Source organism: Limanda limanda, chromosome 18 (genome assembly GCF_963576545.1).
Source record: "Limanda limanda chromosome 18, fLimLim1.1, whole genome shotgun sequence".
In the NCBI taxonomy this organism is placed as follows: Eukaryota; Metazoa; Chordata; class Actinopteri; order Pleuronectiformes; family Pleuronectidae; genus Limanda; species Limanda limanda.
In genome coordinates, this window is record NC_083653.1 from 504,332 (window position 1) to 527,500 (window position 23,169).

General features: G+C 47.7%; 2 protein-coding genes across 2 annotated transcripts; one reads left to right on the plus strand and one right to left on the minus strand.

The window, feature by feature from the left end:
* Positions 1-795: 795 nt before the first annotated feature.
* adam17b (ADAM metallopeptidase domain 17b) lies at positions 796-13,353 on the minus strand. The gene is made up of 18 exons (XM_061091503.1): positions 13,120-13,353; positions 12,376-12,508; positions 12,046-12,176; positions 11,868-11,956; positions 11,616-11,796; positions 11,247-11,377; positions 6,223-6,309; positions 6,010-6,120; positions 5,703-5,847; positions 5,509-5,600; positions 5,283-5,435; positions 4,940-5,139; positions 4,211-4,314; positions 4,000-4,134; positions 2,581-2,711; positions 2,314-2,481; positions 2,146-2,202; positions 796-2,013 (listed from the first exon to the last, which is right to left on the minus strand). Exons 1-18 carry the CDS (start codon positions 13,211-13,213, stop codon positions 1,696-1,698), a joined length of 2,460 nt encoding a protein of 819 aa, XP_060947486.1. The 5' UTR covers positions 13,214-13,353; the 3' UTR covers positions 796-1,695.
* Positions 13,354-15,480: 2,127 nt separating this feature from the next.
* taf1b (TATA box binding protein (Tbp)-associated factor, RNA polymerase I, B) lies at positions 15,481-23,019 on the plus strand (the record flags this gene model as incomplete). Its single annotated transcript, XM_061091953.1, has 14 exons — positions 15,481-15,576; positions 16,035-16,122; positions 16,754-16,851; positions 16,963-17,055; positions 17,932-18,022; positions 18,338-18,506; positions 18,609-18,708; positions 19,541-19,688; positions 20,528-20,693; positions 20,776-20,813; positions 20,928-21,015; positions 21,205-21,275; positions 21,696-21,924; positions 22,336-23,019. Coding segments are annotated over 14 exons (1,755 nt in total), but the record flags the coding sequence as incomplete, so codon positions are not given.
* Between the last annotated feature and the right edge of the window lie 150 nt (positions 23,020-23,169).

Consider the following 23,169-nt stretch of genomic DNA (forward strand, 5'->3'; position numbering starts at 1 on the left):
TAAATTCCACAGACAAAAAACTTCTCAGAATGTTTAACGTTAAACTGAGCGACGAGAAACTGAATATTAAAACGTTAAAAACACAAACATCAACACAGAGTTCAAAATACTGACGTGAACAGAAGGCACACTGACCGTCATCACAAAAATACACATCTAACAAAAGTCTGGGTTTATTCAACTACACAAAAATATGACTTCAGATAAGAAAACACAGATTTTAGGAACCAGAGGGGGCGTTGCCATGGTGACACGACGCAAGCTGCTGGTTGAAAATCGGTAAAAACTGTTTTTATGAGGTTTGTTAAAAAGTCTAATACAAGTCAGATTTTTGGGAAAAAAAAATTATGATTTTAAAAATAAGGAAGCTCGAATAGAAAAATATATGAACCATTCTCATTTAAATATTTTACACAAAAATGTAGAACTATTAAGTATATATGAGGGAATTTACTTTAGTTATAAACAAATTGCAGTTTTCCAATATTTATATGTTTTAGTTTTTGATTAATCATTTGATCTATAAAACCTCAATAAATAGTCAATAAAAAGGAAAGTACCATCACATTGACAAAGGTAACTTCTTTAAATGTCCCTTTAATTAAATACTTTACAAAATTTTATTCATTATGATGAAAAAAGTTGAGTGATGAGAAAAATAACTGCTGAAGAATCAATAATCAACTGTGTCAGATGAATTCAAATTTACTTGATTAAGTTGCACATCAAGGTTTCAAAAACTTTTATTTATATATATAACTTTTATTTTTTATATATATTTATATATATATATATATATATAAATAAATATATATATATCTCCACAGAGCCTTGTGTCGCAGAGTGGGAGGAGCAAGGCACTAACTCTGGGTTCAACTCCCACAGAGATAATTTAACACCAGACGTAAGAAAGATAAAAGTTCATGAGTAAAACTCAATATTTAAGAATGTGATGATTCTTTCAATACAAACTTTGACCTCTGTGCTGACCCTTCCTGATGAGTCAGCAGTTCCCGACGCACTTTGACCTTTCAGAGCTAAAACTGATGGTTTTCATCAGTTCAACTCCTGAATACGTTTTTGACGTCGATGAATCAGAAACAAACACATTCACTCGTCCAACGTTTTAAAATGAACGTTGACGCTGAGACGAGGTCGAGCAGCTGAAGAATCTTTGGTTGCTAAGAAACAACTCGTTTTGACTTTTAATACCTGAAGGTTTGATATTTGGCATTTTTTGGATCAGTTTCCTTTTTACAGGAACTTTCGGACGTGAGCTGAAACGAAACCTGAGATTTAGTTCAAAATATAAATTGAATATTTTTATGTAACATAAAGCAAAAAAAACGAAGCAGATTTCTTTGCTTCACTAGAAACTGAAACCGGTTTGAAGCGGTTCAGTGTTTCAGTGCAAAGACGAAACATCGGAGACGATTTGTGCGACTTGTTGCCGACGGCGACCACGAGCAGCTTGAGCAGGAAACGCTTCCGTGAGGATGTGGTCACCAAGACAAGTGAAAACTGACCAGATGGTGGCGCTGCAGAGTTCTTACAGTTCGTCCTGAGAGGCTCACGCTGAGTCACGTCTCTGAGACACATCCAGGTTCACGCTGTGATGGAGACGACTCGGAGGCGTTCCAGCCGAGAGACGCCTGGTCGTCGTGGAGACGAGGGACAGGACGAGGGACAGGACGCTCAGCACTGCGTCTCCTTGGAGTCGATCTGATGTCGTCTCTGCAGGCGGAGCAGGACGCTCTTCTCCGTCAGGTCCTCGAACGAGCGCCGAGCCGAGCGCCCGAACGCCTCCGCCGGGGGGGGGTCGCGGCCGGCATCCTCCTGGATGGTCGCCATGCGGGGGCCGTCCAGAGGAGGGAGGGCTGCGTCGGAGCCCGGGGGGGTGCTGGTCTGCTGGGGGCTGCACGGCTGGAAGCGGAGTGGGGGGGCGCCGGGGAAGGTCGGAGGTTTGAAGATCCGAACAGATGCGGACTCCAGGCTGCTCAGGAGCTCGGCATTCTGGGTAAACAAAGCGTCAGAGTCAGGTGGTTAAAGGAGCAGGTTGTATTAGTGAGCCCCGCCCACTGTTGTACTGTGATGTCATCAGCGGTCCGATCAGACCAATCAACAAAGAGCAGGAACGATTCTCACGCTGGAGAAGAACATGGTCTTGGTGCTTCGCTCGTACTGCTGGTCCAGCTTCCTGTCCTGAAACACGCCAGAGAGACACTGATGACCCGTGACCTGTGACCTGTGACCCGTGACCTGTGACCTGCTCACACACGCAACACGTGATGTGGCGAGCGGCGTGCGACTCACCACGCAGTGAACCAGGATGCTGACCGGGACCCAGAGGAGCAGCGAGAACGCCACGACCGAGCCCACCACGTTATCGGCCAGGAAGCGGCCCAGCGTGCTGATGTCCAGCGTCTCGATGAAGTCCCACAGGCGCTCGACCACGTCCTGCACCTGCTTCATGCACTTCCCCTGGAGAGAGAGAGTGCACGCTGTCTCAACACGTGCACGCCCTGAGACAGCGTGCACGTGTTTAACGGCAGCAGCTGGTCTACGGAGGCGTGGCCTCACCGCTCCGTCACAGAAGCCCACGGTGCAGGGTTTCCCTTTACGCAGGAACAGGAAGTGACCCGTGTGGTCCTGGTGGGGGGTGCAGGCGCCACCGCCGCTGCGACAGCAGACTTTACACGACGAGTTGGTTTCTGCGGAGAATCGGACTCGTTAAACAAACGTGAAGTTCCCGTTTAAAAAAAGAAATTAAAGAAAAATCAAAGTCCAAAAATAAACAGGAAAATCATTTTGCTTGTTTACTGCTTTTCTTCTTTTAGATTATTGATGTTTTTAATAATAATTCTGGTTTCAAATATTAAGTCTCAGCAGCAGAACTCAGTGAAACTTCAAAGTGGATCCTTTTTGTTTCCGTCCAGGGTTTGGTCTCTTTTGTCTTCGGTCTCCACGTCCTCAGGGACACTGAGTCCCGAGCTGGACAGACGCTGCTGCGGAGCAGAAGCTACATGAGGCTAGTTAGCTCCTAGAGAGACAGAGGACAGAGGACAGAGGACAGAGGACAGAGGACAGGGGACAGAGGACAGGGGACAGAGGACAGAGGCCGGAGGAAAGAGGACAGAGGACAGAGGACAGAGGACAGAGGCCGGAGGAAAGAGGACAGAGGCCGGAGGAAAGAGGACAGAGGAAAGAGGACAGAGGACAGAGGACAGAGGCCGGAGGACAGAGGACAGAGGACAGAGGACGGAAGATGGAGGACAGAGGACGGAGGACAGAGGACAGAGGACAGAGGACAGAGGACGGAAGACTGAGGCCGGAGGAAAGAGGACAGAGGACGGAAGACAGAGGACAGAGGACGGAGGAAAGAGGACAGAGGACAGAAGACAGAGGACAGAGGACGGAGGACAGAGGACAGAGGACGGAAGACAGAGGACAGAGGACAGAGGCCGGAGGAAAGAGGACAGAGGACGGAAGACAGAGGACGGAAGATGGAGGACAGAGGACGGAGGACAGAGGACAGAGGACAGAGGACGGAAGACTGAGGCCGGAGGAAAGAGGACAGAGGACGGAAGACAGAGGACAGAGGACGGAGGAAAGAGGACAGAGGACGGAAGACAGAGGACAGAGGACGGAGGACAGAGGACAGAGGACGGAAGACAGAGGACAGAGGACAGAGGCCGGAGGAAAGAGGACAGAGGACGGAAGACAGAGGACGGAAGATGGAGGACAGAGGACAGAGGAAAGAGGACAGAGGACAAAGGACACAGGACACAGGACACAGGACGGAGGACAGAGGACGGAGGACGGAGGACGGAAGATGGAGGACAGAGGACAAAGGACACAGGACACAGGACACAGGACGGAAGACAGAGGACGGAGGACGGAGGACGGAAGATGGAGGACGGAGGACGTTGGACGGAGGACAGAGGACAGAGGACGGAGGACGGAGGACAAAGGACACAGGACGGAGGACGGAGGACGGACCGTTGCAGGCGCAGGGCTGCAGCTGCAGCACGGCCTCACAGAACGGGACGCACTCGCCGCTCAGACACTCGCCGCCGTCCAGACACACGGTTTGATCCGGAGCGTCTTCTGGCGCCGGACACTCGCTGCTGTTTCCTGTTGACATGAGACAGAAGACGTGAGGCGGGGGGAGCAGGACGGCCGATGCATGACCTTTGACCCGTGTGCTGACCCGTGCAGTAGGAGTGTCCCTTGCAGGTGGCGTCGATGGGCTCCTGACAGACTCCGCCTTCGGACTCGAACCCGCAGCCTCGGCAGCACGCACTGTTCCTGTCACTGAACACACAACAGGTTGTTGAGCCTGAACACACAACAGGTTGTTGAGCCTGAACACACAACAGGTTGTTGAGCCTGAACACACAACAGGTTGTTGAGCCTGAACACACAACAGGTTGTTGAGTCTGAACACACAACAGGTTGTTGAGCCTGAACACACAACAGGTTGTTGAGCCTGAACACACAACAGGTTGTTGAGCCTGAACACACAACAGCTGATGACACGTCTCCACTTCCTCCAGAAGATCTCAGAAACCAACGCTGCCATCTTGTGGCGATGACGTGATTTGCAGTCAGAGTCTCTGCACAGTGAATCAAGGCCCCGCCCCCACACACTCGACCAATCCTGAGTCGATCTCAGCTGTCAATCATAATATCTCAGCCTGTTTTTAAAACATCAAATAACTAACTGGTCAGTGAGAGACACATGGTCCATGTCCCGTCTGCTAACATGGAGGAGGAGGGGTTATGACCTGTACTGCAGCCCGCCACCAGGGGGCGATACACACCAAGGGGAAATGACTCCGCCCACGTTACCTTGTTTGAAACAACAGATTTCTGCAGATATGAAATTATAATGTTTATCTCCACAGATTGCACCTGTAGCCCCCCCCCCCCCTCTGACCTGCAGCGGGCTCCGGCTCGGAGGCGGCAGTCGTCGGTGCAGCAGCGGTCCGAGTCGACGTTCAGGAGTCCGGGGTCACACTCCTCCCCCTGCTCCACCCGGGAGTTCCCACACACGTTGGTGTTCCTCTCCCTGAAGCACGCCAGCGCCTTCGCTCGCAGCCGCTTCACCACGGAGCGCCGGCTGCAGTCCGAGAACACCTGGAGAGAGAGAGAGAGAGAGAGAGAGAGAGAGAGAGAGAGAGAGAGAGAGAGAGAGAGGGGGAGAGAGAGAGAGAGAGAGAGAGAGAGTGACCTGCAGGTCTCAGCCGGTCGGAGCGAGCGTGAGGAACAGGAAGCAGCACCTTGTTGTTGGCGTGGTCGCCGCTCACGGCGATGGGGTACATGACGAACTTCCCCCCCCCGTCCTCCCGGGGGGCGCAGTGCGGGATGTTGTCGGGGTCGTGCTCTGCTCCGAAGTTGTGTCCGAGCTCGTGCGTGGTCACCAGGTCGGCTTCCTGCAGAGACCAAGCTGTTAGGACCGGTGACGGCGGCGCTCTAACACCTTTTCAGAACCCCCCCCCCCCCCACCTTGGTCAGGATGGTCTTCCCGTAGTTCATGGTGCTGGTCAGACCCGTGTTCAGGTAAATGGCGTTCTGCTGGTTCGCCGATGAAGGACACGCTACAGAAACAAACACATGTGAGCATTGAGTTCCCTCTGGAGCTCAGACTCGTCTTCTTCTTCTTCTTCTTCTTCTTCTTCTTCTCAGCGACAGGAAGCTACCTTTGGAGCAGAGGCCTCCGGGCACGTCGGGTTTGGCCGGCGCCACGTAGGCGAGTCCCAGCGTCCCTTCATCGAAGTCCTGGTAGGTGAAGAGGTGCGCCAGGCACACGCTGGAGGCGTTCTCTGCGATGTCCACACTGAACTGCTGCAGGAGGGCAGAGGAGAGAAGGCGGGATCAACACACGACCTGCAGCGTGTTGGCGTGTTGCATGTTGGCGTGTTGCATGTTGGCGTGTTGCATGTTGGCGTGTTGCATGTTGGCGTGTTGCATGTTGGCGTGTTGCATGTTGGCGTGCTGGCCTCTGACCTCCAGCAGCTTCTTGACGTCCCACACGTCTCTGCCCGCCTCGGGACTTCCTCTCATGTTGAAGTGACTCTGTCCTGGTTCCACGCTGCTCGGGATCTTGTTGATGATGATCTGACAGGAAGTACGAGTGTTAACGTGTTTCTTGCTCTGATGTCGCATGGCTCCACCCACAAATACAACCAGTCAATCACAGTGCTCCGTCCTGTTTCTCACCTGCTGGATCTGAACTCCGTAACCGACGAACTCTTCGTCCCACGACGTGTTTCTGTAGATGTCGTCCACTCGATCGATCAGCTCGATCTGAGGAGAGGTCAGGTGACTCACAGGTGTGTGTGTGTGTGTGTGTGTGTGTGTGTGTGTGTGTGTGTACAGGTGTGTGTGTGTGTGTGTGTGTGTGTGTGTCACGTGTTAAGGTGTGTGTGTGTGTGTCTGTGTGTGTGTGTGTGTGTGTACGTGTGTGTGTGTGTGTGTGTGTGTGTGTGTATGTATGTGTGTCACGTGTACAGTTGTGTGTGTGTACAGGTGTGTGTCACGTGTACAGGTGTGTGTGTGTGTGTGTGTGTGTGTGTGTGTGTGTGTGTGTGTGTGTGTGTGTGTGTGTCACGTGTACAGGTGTGTGTGTGTGTGTGTGTGTGTCACGTGTACAGGTGTGTGTGTGTGTGTGTGTGTGTGTGTGTGTCACGTGTACAGGTGTGTGTGTGTGTGTGTGTCACGTGTACAGGTGTGTGTGTGTGTGTCACGTGTACAGGTGTGTGTGTGTGTGTGTCACGTGTACAGGTGTGTGTTTGTGTGTCACGTGTACAGGTGTGTGTGTGTGTGTCACGTGTACAGGTGTGTGTGTGTGTGTGTGTGTGTGTGTGTGTGTGTGTGTGTGTGTGTGTGTGTGTGTGTGTGTGTGTGTGTGTGTGTGTGTGTGTGTCATGTGTACAGGTGTGTGTGTGTGTGTGTGTGTGTGTGTGTGTGTGTGTCACGTGTACAGGTGTGTGTGTGTGTGTGTGTCATGTGTACAGGTGTGTGTGTGTGTGTGTGTCATGTGTACAGGTGTGTGTGTGTGTGTGTGTGTGTGTGTGTGTGTGTGTGTGTGTGTGTGTGTGTGTGTGTGTGTGTGTGTGTGTGTGTGTGTGTGTGTGTGTGTGTGTGTGTGTGTGTGTGTGTGTGTGTGTGTGTGTGTGTCATGTGTACAGGTGTGTGTGTGTGTGTGTGTGTGTGTCATGTGTCATGTGTGTATGTGTGTGTGTCACGTGTACAGGTGTGTGTGTGTGTGTGTGTCATGTGTACAGGTGTGTGTGTGTGTGTAACACAAGTACAGGTGTGTGTGTGTGTCATGTGTACAGGTGTGTGTACGCAGAGATGGGCAAAAATACATCAAAATGTATTTTGATACAAAATACTGGTGCCAGAAAATGTAACAAAATACAAAACATGTATTTTGTATTTAAAATATAGGAAATACTTTTTCTGGATTTTCCATTTTTCTCACAGTTTGGTACAGCAGAGCATTCAGGTTTGAGATACATAAAGTACACAAAGCTCTGGTGGAACCCACAAAGAGGAAGAACAGTCAGTGTAACACAAAGCTATTAAAAGACAACAACTTGATGATTATGTATCTACACGACCGTTCAAAAGTTTGGGGTCACCCAGATAATTTTGTGTTTTCCATGAAAACTCACACTTTTATTTATCAAATGAGCAAAATGAAAAGAAAATATAGTCAAGACATTGACAAGGTTAGAAATAATGATTTTTATATGAAATATTAATTTTGTTCAAACTTTGCTTTCGTCAAAGAATCCATTTGCAGTGATAACAGTATTGCAGACCTTTGGTATTTTCTATGTTCATTTGTTGAGGTAATCTGTAGAGATCCCCCCCCCCACGCTTCCTGAAGCCCCTCCCACAAGTTGGATTGGCTTGATGGGCACTTCCTGCGTACCATACGGTCAAGCTCCTCCCACAGCAGCTCGATGGGTTGAGGTCAGGTGACTGCGCTGGCCACTCCATGACACACAGCAGACCAGCTGCAGGCTCCTCCCCTGAATGGTTCCTGCATCATGTGAAGCTTTGGGTCATTGTCCTGTTGGAGGAGGAGATCGGCTCCAATCAAGCTCCTCCCACAGGGTGTGGCATGGCGTTTCAAAATGGAGTGATAGCCTTCCTTATTTAAAATCCCTTTTACCTTCTACAAATCTCCCACCTCACCAGCTCCAGAGCATCACATGACCTCCACCCTGCTGAGAGGGCGTCAGTTTTAAAGAAGCTGTCAGTCGAGGACCTGTGAGGCGTCTGCTTCTCAAACTAGAGACTCTGATCTACTTAGTGCACCGGGGCCCCTCCCACTTCTCCTTCCACTCTGGTGAGAGCTGTTGGTGCTGTTCTCTGAAGGGAGTAGTTCACACCGTTGTAGTCTATTCATGTTCTCATTTCTAAGAACAAGAATAGACTGGCGAGTTTCACATGAAAGTTCTCTTCTTCTGGCCATAGTGGGATGGATGGGACTTGTTATGGAGGCTCAGTGAGGAGAAGGACTTTGTGTTGGAGGCCAGTGGAGAGAGATAGAATCGAACCCACACATGTGAAGCTCCAGATACTCAACCAGCTCAAAGGAAGTTTCACAGCTTCTCTCACCAGCTCCACAGTTTTCAGATGTGCTAACAGAATTGCACAAAGGTTTTCTAATCATCCATTATTCTTCTGAGGCGATAAGCAAACACAATGAACCATAAGAGCACTGGAGTGATAGTTGCTGGAAATGGAACTCTATACATCTATGTAGATATTTCATTATAAACCAGACGTTTCCACCTAGAAGAGTCATTTACCACATTAACCCTATGTATACTATAAAAGCAAAATGTAGAATTAAAACCAGTTGTACACAGGTAAAGAGCCTGAATAAAGTACTGTACATCAAGTTCTGCACAGAAAAATGAATACAAATAAAAGGTAAAGTAAATCAATACAGAAGTGAACAGGTAACTTATCAAGTGAGTAGCCTACTTCCTTCTCTTGTACTGAACCTTGGCCAGGGGCATGGTCGGCCACATGGTTCTATATCCCAGTGTTAATGTCTCATACAGGTTCACCCTGACATCCTTATGATATAATAATCCTTAGAGTTTGGTTCTTCAGACCCAAACACTGAGTTCAGTTGCCTTCAAGAACAACTAAGTTTTCAAATATTTCTGGTGTTAACCGCCTCCTGTGAGGATGGAATATTATTATTATTAATATTATTCCTGCAAACGAGAACAGTCTCTCAACTGGAGCTGAAGGGGGGGGGGCTTGATGAGTGGGTCCTGCTGAAGAGACAGCAGGTCTTTCCTCGTGTCCTCCAGAAAACCAAGGGTCTCTACCTCCTCTTTGCTGTGGCTTGTGATCTTCTGTCGTTCCTGGACTTGAGTTTCTTCAGCTGAGAAAACAAAGGAGTCATCTTCCTCATCATCTTCCTCATCATCTTCCTCATCATCTTCCTCATCATCTCCCTCATCATCTCCCTCTTCATCTTCCTCATCATCTTCCTCTTCATCTTCCTCTTCATCTTCCTCATCATCTTCCTCTTCATCTTCCTCTTCATCTTCCTCATCATCTTCCTCATCATCTTCCTCATCATCTTCCTCATCATCTTCCTCATCATCTTCCTCATCATCTTCCTCATCATCTTCCTCATCAGCTTCCTCATCATCTTCCTCATCATCTTCCTCTTCATCTTCCTCTTCATCTTCCTCTTCATCTTCCTCATCATCTTCCTCATCATCTTGGAGGCTGGAGGAAGCAGAGTCACTTCCTGCCACCAGGCCGAGATCTTCAGCTGGGCGGAGCATAAGCTGGTGGATCCGCCTCCTTCCTCCTGACAGTCGTGGTGGTCGCCGGCGCATTTTGAAGACGGGTGAACTCGTGAATTGTTTTTGGATTTTGTGGAGAAAGTATCTTGAGTATTTTAAATACAAAATTACTCCACTCTAAAGTATTTTTTTTACAAATTACATTCGATTTTTTATCGGCCCTTTAAAATACAAATGACAAAATACTCAAAGTAATTGAAATACGTATTTCAAATACAGGTAATAGAAATACTGCCCATCTCTGTGTGTGTCACGTGTACAGGTGTGTGTACGTGTGTGTGTGTGTGTGTCACGTGTACAGGTGTGTGTACGTGTGTGTGTGTGTGTCACGTGTACAGGTGTGTGTGTGTGTGTGTCACGTGTACAGGTGTGTGTGTGTGTGTGTCACGTGTACAGGTGTGTGTACGTGTGTGTGTCACGTGTACAGGTGTGTGTACGTGTGTGTGTACGTGTGTGTGTCACGTGTACAGGTGTGTGTACGTGTGTGTGTCTCGTGTACAGGTGTGTGTACGTGTGTGTGTCTCGTGTACAGGTGTGTGTGTGTGTCACGTGTACAGGTGTGTGTACGTGTGTGTGTGTGTGTGTACGTGTGTGTCACGTGTACAGGTGTGTGTGTGTGTGTGTCACGTGTACAGGTGTGTGTACATGTGTGTGTCACGTGTACAGGTGTGTGTACGTGTGTGTGTACGTGTGTGTGTCACGTGTACAGGTGTGTGTACGTGTGTGTGTCACGTGTACAGGTGTGTGTACGTGTGTGTGTACGTGTGTGTGTCACGTGTACAGGTGTGTGTACGTGTGTGTGTCACGTGTACAGGTGTGTGTGTGTGTGTACGTGTGTGTCACGTGTACAGTTGTGTGTACGTGTGTGTGTCTCGTGTACAGGTGTGTGTACATGTGTGTGTGTCACGTGTACAGGTGTGTGTACGTGTGTGTGTGTGTGTGTACGTGTGTGTCACGTGTACAGGTGTGTGTGTGTGTGTGTCACGTGTACAGGTGTGTGTACGTGTGTGTGTACGTGTGTGTGTCACGTGTACAGGTGTGTGTACGTGTGTGTGTCACGTGTACAGGTGTGTGTACGTGTGTGTGTCACGTGTACAGGTGTGTGTGTGTGTGTACGTGTGTGTCACGTGTACAGTTGTGTGTACGTGTGTGTGTCTCGTGTACAGGTGTGTGTACATGTGTGTGTCACGTGTACAGTTGTGTGTACGTGTGTGTGTCTCATGTACAGGTGTGTGTACGTGTACAGTTGTGTGTCTCGTGTACAGGTGTGTGTACGTGTGTGTGTCTCGGGTACAGGTGTGTGTGTGTGTGTGTGTGTGTGTCACGTGTACAGGTGTGTGTGTGTGTGTACGTGTGTGTGTGTGTGTGTGTGTGTGTCTGTGTGGGTCTGACCAGGTAGTTGAGTGTGGTGCTCTCCTCCTCTCGGCCCATGTGTTTGAAGAAGCGATGGTCAGCGACCAGCAGCAGAGGACACGTGTTCCTCGTGTGGTCGACCACCTGACGTCTCCCTCGGGACACCGGCTCTGAGCAGGTGAGGACAAAACACACGTTAGAAACATGTTAGCAACATGCTAATCAAATGAGAGGCTGGTCCACACTCTTCTTCTTCTTCTTCTTCTTCTTCTTCTTCTTCTTCAGTCCTTACAGGTGGCTGAGCTTTGATCACAGCTGTTCTGTGACGAGCAGCCGCTGCTCCTCAAACAGTGAAAACATCCAACTGAAGAAGATCTCTTCCTGAAGTTTGAAACCTGACGTACGAACCGTTTTCCCGCCGCTCCGTCGACTCGGCTGTTCTCACGCTGTCAGGGCGGAGGTGGCTGGGGTCGGAGGTCACGTAGCCGCAGACCGACGGATGCTGCAGGCGGCTCAGGTTCCTGATGTCCTCCGAGCGGTAGATCAGCAGGCGACCATCAGGGGGCGCTGACGTGAACCTCCACAGCGGCTGGACACAGAGGAGAAGACATGTGGCAGCTTTTCTTCTTCGGGTCACGTGGTCGGCGTCTGAGTCGTTACCTCGATGTTGAATTCTGCTTCATCAGTCAGGATGTGAGCGGAGAACTCGTGGTCGTCGATGTGAGCCTGAACCCGAGAATGTTCTTCTCCTGGGAACACACAACAACACACTTTTATTTCAACACACACACACACACACACACACACTAATGATTCCTTCATCAGGAGCCAGACGCACCGATGACGTGTCCGGTGAAGAAGTTGTGTCTGTTGATCTGGAGACTTCTCTCTCCGTGCTCGTCCACCACCGCCGCTCGGAAGTCGCTGGTGAACAGCTGCTGGTTGGTCCTCAGGTAGAGTCTGAACCTCCTGCACACACACACACACACACACACACACACACACACACACACACACACACACACACACACACACACACACACACACACACACACACACACACACACACACACACACACACACACACACACACAAACACAAACAGGCGTTAGTGTCCGGCTGCTGGAACCCGCTGGAACCTGCCGGGCGCCGTGAGGGAGAGGCGGACCTCTTCAGGGCGTAGAAGCTCAGCGTCTTCTCCACGTGACTCTGGGCGCTGACGTCTCGGCGGCGGACGGCGTGCGTCTGGAGGCTGGACAGACGCAGCACGTCGAAGTCCTCCAGCATCGAGCGAAGCGACGCTGCGGAGGAGGAGGAGACACATGGAGAGGTCGAGAGGTCAGCGAGCGGCAGGAACCGGTTCCACCGAGACACATGTATTCATATATTTATATTATGGGATGTGACACTGTCCACAATACGTGTTTATTATACGTGTCAATCATCAAAACTTTAACTTAGTTCGTTTTTTAAGTTGACAACGAAAATAACAAGAAATTTGGTCTTTATTCATAAAATGTTATTTCTTTACTTTGATTTATAATTTCTCGTTTAAATTGTTTCCTGTTACACGTGTTGAAATAATAAACTGTAAATAAAGATGGACGACACTTCAGGTTTGAACGCTGCCCTCTAGTGGTGATGACGTCAGTGGGAATTGGTTTATGACGTTTACAAATATTCGAAACGCGTTTGCTTCACTTTTTGGCTTTTTCACAGGATCCATCTTTATTTACAGTCTATGGTTATAACTCTGTGTTGTACGTTAAGTTGTACGATTCATCGTCTTATTTTAAAATTGTTTTCAAATGTTATGTTTATTTGTATCTGAAGGAACTTTATATAAGATAGTCGAGACAAATCATACAGAAAAATGATGAGGTGACAATTATCAGCGGAAGTTGGGACTCACCTTCTTCCTGCTGCTCGGTGTCTGCGGATCGAACCGCTTCGGTTAAAACCGTGAGAACCGCGAGGATCGTAAAAACGGTGATGTCCGGTCTCATGTTTACCTCCCTTCAAAATAAAAGCTCCAACATCACAGGCAACACGTTCGCGACGGTTCGGAAGAGAGTCTTCAAACACGTCCGCTGGTAAAAGTCGAGAATGAAGTGAGAAACAAATCGTTTCCGCTCCGAACTCCAGGAAGACGGAAACACGACAGGCAGGACATGCGGGACGGAAGTGGGAACAAGTGCCTTCAAAATAATACACTTAAAATACAACCGAAATAATTTAATATTTTTAAAATGATAAAGTTTTAAAACGCAACGAATAAATCACAAGATTCATTATAGAACATGATATATTAAATAACATAATGATATGAACATGAAAGTATTTGTTACAGTTGAAAGCAGAAAGACTGGTTTATTTACTAGAAAGTCTACAGACTACAAAGTGTAAGAGTGTCATCATCATAAAAAGATTAATAACAGGATCTAAATTCTGCAACATGCTGAATTTGAAAGTTGCCAGATTTAAATGATTTAAAGTTCAACAACATGAACGTGTGTGAAGCTCTATCTCAGAATTTGATCCTTCAGATTTCCTCAAGATACTATCATATCAAAAAAGCTATTATTATTCTTATTATATAATCATCTCGTTTATATTACTGGACAATAATAGCACACAGCTTTATTTTGAAAATCAGTTGTTGCATAAAGTCTGTATTATGCCAGACTTTACAAACTGTTGAATAAATCCGGAAAATCTGGAATCAGAAAAGCATTAAACCTTTAAAAACGGAGGGATTTTTAATGGGGGGGATTAAAAAGTGATGTCACCAGAGGAGAAACATGCCTGACGTCATCTTACATAAGAATAACAAGGAGACGTCTGCCGGGTTATTTTTAACAAGTGACATCATCACCACATGGCGGGAAACAAACACGTTCAAACACCACAGACTATTATTATAATTATTATCATCGCTATTTTATATAGTTTTTAATATTATTATTGTTGTTTTTATTGATGTTTATATCAATAAATAATTATCGTTATTATGGTCATCATTTTTATTCTCTGTATTTTTATTGTCACTATATTAATAATAATTAGTATTATAACCACTTTTGAACAACATGAAAATTACATTACATTTGTATGTATGTATATGTCAGACATGTTCAGTGGTAGTTCATCTCTCAGACTGTGAGAGACGCTAGAGCCCCACTGACCGTTCAGTCTACCGGAAATCACGGAAGAAGAAGAAGAAGAAGAAGAAGAAGAAGAAGAAGAAGAAGAAGAAGAAGAAGAAGAAGAAGAAGAAGAAGAAGAAGAAGAAGAGATGCGACACGTGATTGGACTCGTTGAGTTTAAACTTGTTGAGCGTGAACATGGATGAAGAACTCACGGTAGTTTCTCTTTCTCTTTGTATATATATATTACTGTAAGTGTGTGTGTAACTGTATGTGTGTAACTGTGTGTATGTGTGTAACTGTATGTGTGTAACTGTGTGTATGTGTGTAACTGTATGTGTGTGTAACTGTGTGTATATATATAACTGTGTAACTGTGTGTGTGTGTGTGTGTGTGTGTAACTGTGTGTGTGTGTGTAACTGTATGTGTGTGTGTAACTGTGTATATGTGTGTAACTGTATGTGTGTGTGTAACTGTGTGTATATATATAACTGTGTAACTGTGTGTGTGTGTGTGTAACTGTGTGTGTGTGTGTGTGTAACTGTGTGTGTGTGTGTGTGTGTGTAACTGTGTGTGTGTGTGTGTGTGTAACTGTATGTGTGTAACTGTGTGTATGTGTGTAACTGTATGTGTGTGTGTAACTGTGTGTATATATATAACTGTGTAACTGTGTGTGTGTGTGTGTGTGTAACTGTGTGTGTGTGTGTGTGTAACTGTGTGTGTGTGTGTAACTGTGTGTGTGTGTGTGTGTGTGTGTGTGTGTGTGTAACTGTATGTGTGTAACTGTGTGTATGTGTGTAACTGTGTGTGTGTGTAACTGTGTGTATATATATAACTGTGTAACTGTGTGTGTGTGTGTGTTTGTGTGTAACTGTGTGTAACTGTGTGTGTGTGTAACTGTGTATATATAGAACTGTGTGTGTGTAACTGTGTGTAACTGTGTGTGTGTGTGTAGGCTGGGTTCCTGGAGCCCTGCTCCCAGGTGAACTGTGTGTGTAACTGTGTGTAACTGTGTGTGTAACTGTGTGTGTCTGTGTGTAGGCGGGGTTCCAGCAGCCCTGCCTCCAGTGCTCCCAGGTGACCTGTGTGTGTAACTGTGTGTGTCTGTGTGTGTCTGTGTGTAGGCGGGGTTCCAGCAGCCCTGCCTCCAGTGCTCCCAGGTGACCTGGGGGATTTCAGACGACGGACGCTTCTACTGCAGATCCTGTCACAACGTCATCGAGGTAAACAACAATAACACTTAGTTATATTATAAACAACAGTCACATGATCAGTGATCAGCTGATCTCCAGCATGACATCACCGCTTCTCACACGGGACACACACATGAAGAAGAAGAGCGGACACACACACGATGAAGACACACACACAAGGTGAAGATGTGAAGAGAGTTAGTTGTGATCAGAGCTGACGACGTGTCAGGTGATGTAAACATGATCACATGACCTCTGCAGCAGAGGTCACAGGTCACTTCCGGTGACCTCTGCAGCAGAACTCTGAGATGATTCCGTTCCATCCTCTGGAGGTCACGTCTGAAAACATGAGACATGCAGGGACAGTGCAGCCTCCTGCCAGCAGGGGGCAGCGTTGTATTTGTGACTTTTCATTTGAGTTTCATCAGTTTTCACCTGTGTGAATAAAAATGTATTTTTAATACGTGAACGTGTCCAAATGTCCTCAGAGAACCAAAGAGGTGGTGGACACCACCTTCACCCCCGGCTCCACCAGGATCTCCACCATCGGCCGAGGGACGAGACGCAGGAAACCAGGTCAGATTCCATCAAGACAAAATAAAACATGTGGAGTGATGTGCTGGTTATTAAAGGATTGGTCTGGACCATTCTGAAACCCACAGAATTAAAGAAGATCTTTGAAGTCCGCAGGCAGGACATGCGGGAAGTGCCTTCAAAATAATACACTTCAAATACAACCAAAATAATTAAATATTTTTAAAATGATAAAGTTTTAAAACGCAACGAATCAATCACAAGATTCATTATAGAACATTATATATTAAATTACATAATGATATGAACATGAAAGTACATTTTACAGAGGAAATCAGAAAGACTGGTTTATTTACTAGAAAGTCTACAGACTGCAAAGTGTAAAATATCATCATAAAAAGATTAATAACAGGATCTAAATTCTGCAACATGCTGAATTTGAAAGTTGCCAGATTTAAATGATTTAAAGTTCAACAACATGAACGTGTGTGAAGCTCTATCTCAGAATTTGATCCTTCAGATTTCCTCAAGATACTATCATATCAAAAAAGCTATTATTATTCTTATTATATAATCATCACGTTTATATTACTGGACAATAATAGCACACAGCTTTATTTTGAAAATCAGTTGTTGCATAAAGTCTGTATTAGGATCTGGGTCTGCTCCTCAGAGGGGGGGCGTCAGTGGAGGATCTGTGAAGGGTTCCAGTTCATCCTGAGGAACCAGGCCGACGCTCTGCTGGGACTCGGAGTCTCTGCTCACTTCAAGGTCAGAGGTCAGGCTGCACACCACTGGTTCAACGTGTGGGGGGGGGGGACGTGAGGGAACCAGACGTTCATCTGGATTCACGGTGGGTGTAACTGTCCCATGTGGTTCTAGGACCAGGTGTTGCTTCAGCTGTGGAGACTCTACCTGCAGAAGAGTCGCCAGGCCTTCACCAGCCGCCCGCTGAGGAGCTCCCGGCTCCGAGTGGTGAGCAGCTCACACACTTTACATCTTCAGGAGGAGGAGGAGGAGGGAGAGAGAGGAGGAGAAGGGAGAGGAGGAGGAGAGGAGAGGAGGAGGAGGAGGAGGGAGAGAGAGGAGGAGGAGGAGGGAGAGAGAGGAGGAGAAGGGAGAGAGTCGTTCACCAGCCGCCCGCTGAGGAGCTCCCGGCTCCGAGTGGTGAGAGAGAGAGAGAGAGGAGGAGGAGGAGGAGGAGGAGGAGGAGGAGGAGGAGGAGGAGGAGGAGGAGGAGGAGGAGGAGGAGGAGGAGGAGGAGGGAGAGGAGGGAGAGAGAGGAGGAGAAGGGAGAGGAGGAGGAGGGAGAGGAGGAGGAGGGAGAGAGTCGTTCACCAGCCGCCCGCTGAGGAGCTCCCGGCTCCGAGTGGTGAGAGAGAGAGAGAGAGGAGGAGGGGGGCGGGGGAGAGGAGGAGGAGGAGAGAGGAGGAGGAGGAGGAGGAGGAGGAGGAGGAGGAGGGAGAGGAGGAGGAGGAGGAGGAGGAGAGAGACAGAGAGAGGAGGAGGAGGGAGAGCGAGGAGGAGAAGGGAGAGGAGGAGGAGGGAGAGGAGGAGGAGGAGGAGGAGGAGGGGGGAGAGGGGAGGAGAAGGGAGAGGAGGAGGAGGAGAGGAGAAGGGAGAGGAGGAGGAGAGAGAGGAGGAGGAGGAGGGAGAGGAGGAGGAGAAGGGAGAGGAGGAGGAGGAGGAGGAGGGAGAGGAGGAGGATTCAGATAAAACCTCCTGAACCTTCAGCACTGAAGGAAGAAGACTACAACTCCCATCACCCCACACTGCACACTTTATTATTTGAATCAAATCTTTTTTGTGCTCTTTTTTCCCTCGCCCCCGACCTGGTCTCTCTCTCCTCAGCAGCGTCCGGGATCCGAGTCGGACAGCGTGGGCGGGTCCTCGGTGGCGTCGGCCAGTGAGACGGACGCAGACACCAACGCCTCCATCACAGGTCCTGGCTGCCTCGTTATATACAGCTGCTCTGGGGATGTGAATACAAACCTTTATTAACTTTCTTATTTATGTATATATATATATACATAAATGCCGTGTCATTTGTTAGGGTTACAAATGACACGTCTACACTTATCATGGAAACTAATATTTTATACCAAAACAACTTTGGTCCTTGACAACACATCACAAATCTCAACTCACAAATCTTAAAGACATTTTTGTGTTTGTGATATTTCTGAACTGACACAGATCTTAAATCTCAACTTCATTTTTCTTTTTGATTTGAAACATGTGGGGGGTGACCGAGCAGAGAGCTGCTCTGATTGGCCGCAGGGTTCGGGCTCCTCGGACGTGGTCGCCTACCTGACGGCTCGTCAGAGGCGGAGTCACGGGCTGATGAACATGTCCAAGACGTTGGCTCTGATCCACCTGGCGCTGCTCTGGAGCCGCGAGTCTCTGACGCTCAGCGACCTGCTCAGGTAACCTCTGAGTCAGGTGACCTCTGACCTCACGTCAGGTGACCTCTGACCTCACGTCATGCTACCAGGGGCACTGGACTGAGGGGGTGTGTCTGTTCGCAGGTTGGTGAACGAAGGTCACGTTCCGTACGTTAACGCCTTCGAGGAACTTCCAGAGGAGATGAAGCTCGAGGGTAAAGACGCTCTCGTCTTCAGAGTCGAGGTCAGAAGTTTCAAATGTTCTAACATATTTCATCTGAAGATTTGTGTGTATTCACATTTATTGATATTGAGTTCTGTATTTATTAGTATATATTAGTGCTGTCAAAGGATTCAAATATTTAATCGCAATTAATCGCAAATTTTTATTCTAAATGTCTCTTCGTTTATTTTTTTTCCATCATTTTACTTTCGTTTTAATGCTCTTATCAACATGGAAAAGTGGATTGGCTTGCTTTATGCATATGTTTTATTTTATTGAAAAACAACATTGCCAAACAGGGCGGTACAAAATAAAATTATAAAGTGCACATTTCAGGTAAACAAGGACTCAGCTTATTGTGCAGTTAAACCATGGCTTAATATTTTCTTTTTTTCAAGTTTGCTGTGAACATAGCAGTCAGGCATCTTATTTCAGAAACAATGAACCATAACAGTTAGGTTATTAATAAAAGGGAAGCGTACTACTTCTCTGCTTTCAGCCAGCTACTCAAACAGACAAGCAACAAAATAACAAACAAACTAAATACACAGGCAAGTGTCGGCCTACTTTGAAATAAATGAAACACAGAACTTTGTAGGGCTATTTGAGTCCTCCTCATATTTGTGGAAAATGTATGAAATAAGAAGTACCCTATTTTGAAATAAATAAAACCAAATAGCTGCAGCCTAATAGTGTAACGGACTGGGTTTATGTTTATGTTTGGTTTTGAGGTATGTTCAGTAAAACACTGTGTTGAACGAGCGTTCTGATATCTGAGGGTCAGTGAAGGGGTCGGGGTGGGACGTTTTCCCGGTGAAGGTTCTGAAGACGTCTCTCCGGTTTGTCTCCACAGAGCGTCCCGTCCCACCGGCTCGTCCGGCGCCAGGCTCAGACTCTGCTCCTGTTCCTGCAGCTGCAGAGCTTTCCTCCAATCAGCCGCCAGAGTCTGCTGCACCCGGCGCTGCTCAGCCTGCGCTACCTGGCCGACGCCAACCTGCCCGGTAACACCAGTGCTCCCAGTGCTGCAGACACAGGAACTCCAGTGTGCTTCACGTTGAGAGAATACATCAAAACAAAAATATATAAACAGACCTAATACTGGATACTATGATAACAAATCCAAGACTAGACGAGTATGCGCCCCGGTTGTGAAGTGACTGAGGCCTCGTCCAACTAGCTAAGAGCTAACAGCTAGCTAAGAGCTAACAGCTAGCTAAGAGCTAACAGCTAGCTAAGAGCTAACAGCTAGCTAAGAGCTAACAGCAAGCTAAGAGCTAACAGCTAGCTAAGAGCTAACAGCTAGCTAAGAGCTAACAGCTAGCTAAGAGCTAACAGCTAGCTAAGAGCTAACAGCTAGCTAAGAGCTAACAGCTAGCTAAGAGCTAACAGCTAAGAGGCGCTAGCTTGGGACCTGACAGGAGGGATGTTAGAGAGCATCCCTGTGTCCATCGGGTGGCGCTGGAGAGCCAGACCTGGATCTGCCTGCTGACCTGAGGTCTGACCAGGTTTTATTCAGCGAGTTAGAAATTGACTGTTGAGCGAAACCAGTGCTTTGAAAACCTGTGACAGGATTTTGAAGTTGAACCTGAATTCAGTGCAGGGATTTGAGTCCAGAAGCAGGAATGAGATGTTGAGATTCATGTGTCAGGACTCTGGCTGCTGCTTTCTAAAGGTACTGCAAACAGTACCCACAGTACTGCAAACAGTACCCACAGTACTGCAAACAGTACTTCAGATAATAGCCTCACTACTTACTGTACTCTCAGTACTCCCAGTACTCTCTGTTGGCTCTTCACTTGCAGCAGCGCAGATGGAAACGTTCTTCTCGTGTTTGCTCCAGACGCTCTCCACCCGTGGGTCTGCCGCCTGATGGACGACGCCGGTTTGGTGGATTTCACGTTCGACGCCACGTCTTGTCCCGTCCTGCCGCAGTACGACGTCCAGACCGCCGCCGTCATCGTCGTCACCATGAAGCTCCTCTTCGGCCTGGACGACCACACAGAGTGGTAACTGCCCCTCCTCCACTGATCTAAACTCCTCCCACTCACATTTTACAGGTGAATAAAACATTTGTTCTGTGTCTTTAAGGGATTTATCCGACGGATCCGGTGTCCAGCCGGACGCAGGTCAGTTCTCCACCTCCGCACGGAGTTACATGAAACTACAACGTCTCATCACAGACTGGAGGAAACTTATAGAAACATTATATTTAAAAAGAGATTGTTTTTTTATTTTCTCAGGAAACATGTTTAACCTGAGGAGGTGGTTCCGGCTGACGCAGGCTGCTCTGATGGCAGCTCAGCAGAAGAGACGCCACGACGCCGCCAGGTGAATCACGGTGACTCATCACCTGAGCTCGTCTCAACGTGCAGCGGCGACACCTAGTGGCTGGAGGCCTCGTGTGTTCACAATATCGTAGTCTAATTTCCTATAGTAGAAATGTTCAGTTCCACTAGAGGTCATTTAACTTTTTTTTATTGCTAATATATTTATCATCTCCCTCCCTCTCATCCTCAGGAAACAGTGGAAGGCCAAGAAACCTCTCTACCCGAGCAGATCCTTAAAAGCTGTTGTGATGAAGAGGAAACGTAAGAGTTTCTAGAACCGACACTTCGTCATATTTCAGCCCAGATCAGAATATCAACGTGTCCTCAAGTGATCCTGGAGGACACGTTGAGCTCTGTAACTCGTGTGTCTCAGGCTCCAGCTTCAAGTCTTATGATCATCTAGAGTCAAACAGACCATAAAGCACCGGATGTATTGGGGGGGGGGGGGGGGGGGTGGTACCACAGTGTGATTGACAGCTAGTTTCACTCAATGGGTGCAGGTGTGCAGTGTCCAAGTCTCCCTATGGTGACTTCTGGTTTCAAAAAACCAAGAAGGCACAAAATGTCAGAGTGAGGTTTCCGAACAGCAGCTCACGAACCAGCTGGGGACGTCCCGGTAACGTTGGTGCTTATGGTGTGATTAACGTATTGAGACCAGCTGTGATGTGTGTGTCTCTGCAGGGACAGCAGAGCAGGTCCAGATGTGTTTTGAAAAGCTGTCTTCTCGTCCCGTGGGCGTCCAGCGCTGCGTTCCCTCCAGCTTCACATTCTGCTGGGGGGACGAGGACGGAGCAGACGGTCCCAGTCTGCACCACAAGACGCTGGACCGAGTCCTGACCCGGAGACACAACGTCCAGACACTGTCCAACACAGCTTACTGGCACACGGCGCTGCGAGTCTGCGACCCCAAGTGTGTTAGGAAGTGTTGAATCAAACACCTTTACAATGTTAGCATGTTAACAACAAGAAGGGATTCAGATAGAAACGTAAAATGTTCTTTTCCATCAGTTGGAACGAGCTGTGCTTTGACGCAAGTCATGACCACTAGAAGCGTAATGTTAGCACTTAATAGCAACAAGTAAAATGAAGACAAAGATCATGTTAGCATAAAGAGAGTTGTTACCATTATAGCAAAAAGTAACATTAGCCTCTTAAAAAGTGGCTTGAATATTAAATCAAGTATCAAAATCCTGTTGGCTTCTTTAAAATGAAAGTAATGGAGCTCTTTGTATTTGAATTTGTATTAATAAATATTTGTTGCAGTCAGATGATGTGTTAGTTTCCCTCCTCAGGTCCTGACTCAGGTTCTTCTTCTCCACAGGAAGTGCAGGAGTCATTACTCGGAGGTGGAGGCGACGCTGCCTCGCTCCTTCGTGTGGCTGCTGCAGCTCTTCTCCTTCCTGCTGAGCGTGGAGCCCGCCCACCTGTACGAGGAGGTGCTGAAGGTGGAGAGACGAGTCCTGGACCGCAGACACCTGAAAGGACGGGGACGACCCCCGGGGCCGAGGACACGACGGTCACCTGATGACTCCGATCCTCCGAACAACGCTGCTGCTTCTGGTTTATCACAAGTTCCTGAAGAAGTCAGAGAAACGCAGTGACACAAACTCAGCAGCAGGGGGAGACTCACAGAAAAGACAAACCGAGTGAACATGTTTGTTGGTCGTGCACGCAGCTCACGTGCACGCAGCTCACGTGCACGCAGCTCACGTGCACGCAGCTCACGTGCACGCAGCTCACGTGCACGCAGCTCACGTGCACGCAGCTCACGTGCACGCAGCTCACGTGCACGCAGCTCACGTGCACGCAGCTCACGTGCACGCAGCTCACGTGCACTCTGAAAGTTAGAGGGGAAACTTCTCAGACACAAACTTAAGAATGAAAAACATTTTGTTTCTTGGATTTAAATCAGAACAATTAAAATGTTCCTGATCTTGAATCATAAAGACATAGAAAAAATATTTCTCTTGTTTCATAATGAAATCTGCTAAAAAAATAAAATAAACAATTGTTATTATATAATGTCTTTGTTTCAGTCTGTAGGTTTAAAGTCTTATGAGGTGAAACTTATTGCAGGTCTTCAGAGGACAGGAGTCATCTGAGGACACTGGAATCAACCAGCCGACTGTGAACGCAACACGATGCTGTATCCGCC

Excerpts from the sequence above, each read along its gene's own strand:
- adam17b (XM_061091503.1), bottom strand. The coding sequence starts at position 13,213 with ATGAGACCGGACATCACCGTTTTTACGATCCTCGCGGTTCTCACGGTT. Across the intron at positions 6,121-6,222 it reads ACGGAGTTCAGATCCAGCAG|ATCATCATCAACAAGATCCC; the intron begins GTGAGAAACAGG and ends ACTTCCTGTCAG. Across the intron at positions 4,135-4,210 it reads GGGACACTCCTACTGCACGG|GAAACAGCAGCGAGTGTCCG; the intron begins GTCAGCACACGG and ends TCATGTCAACAG.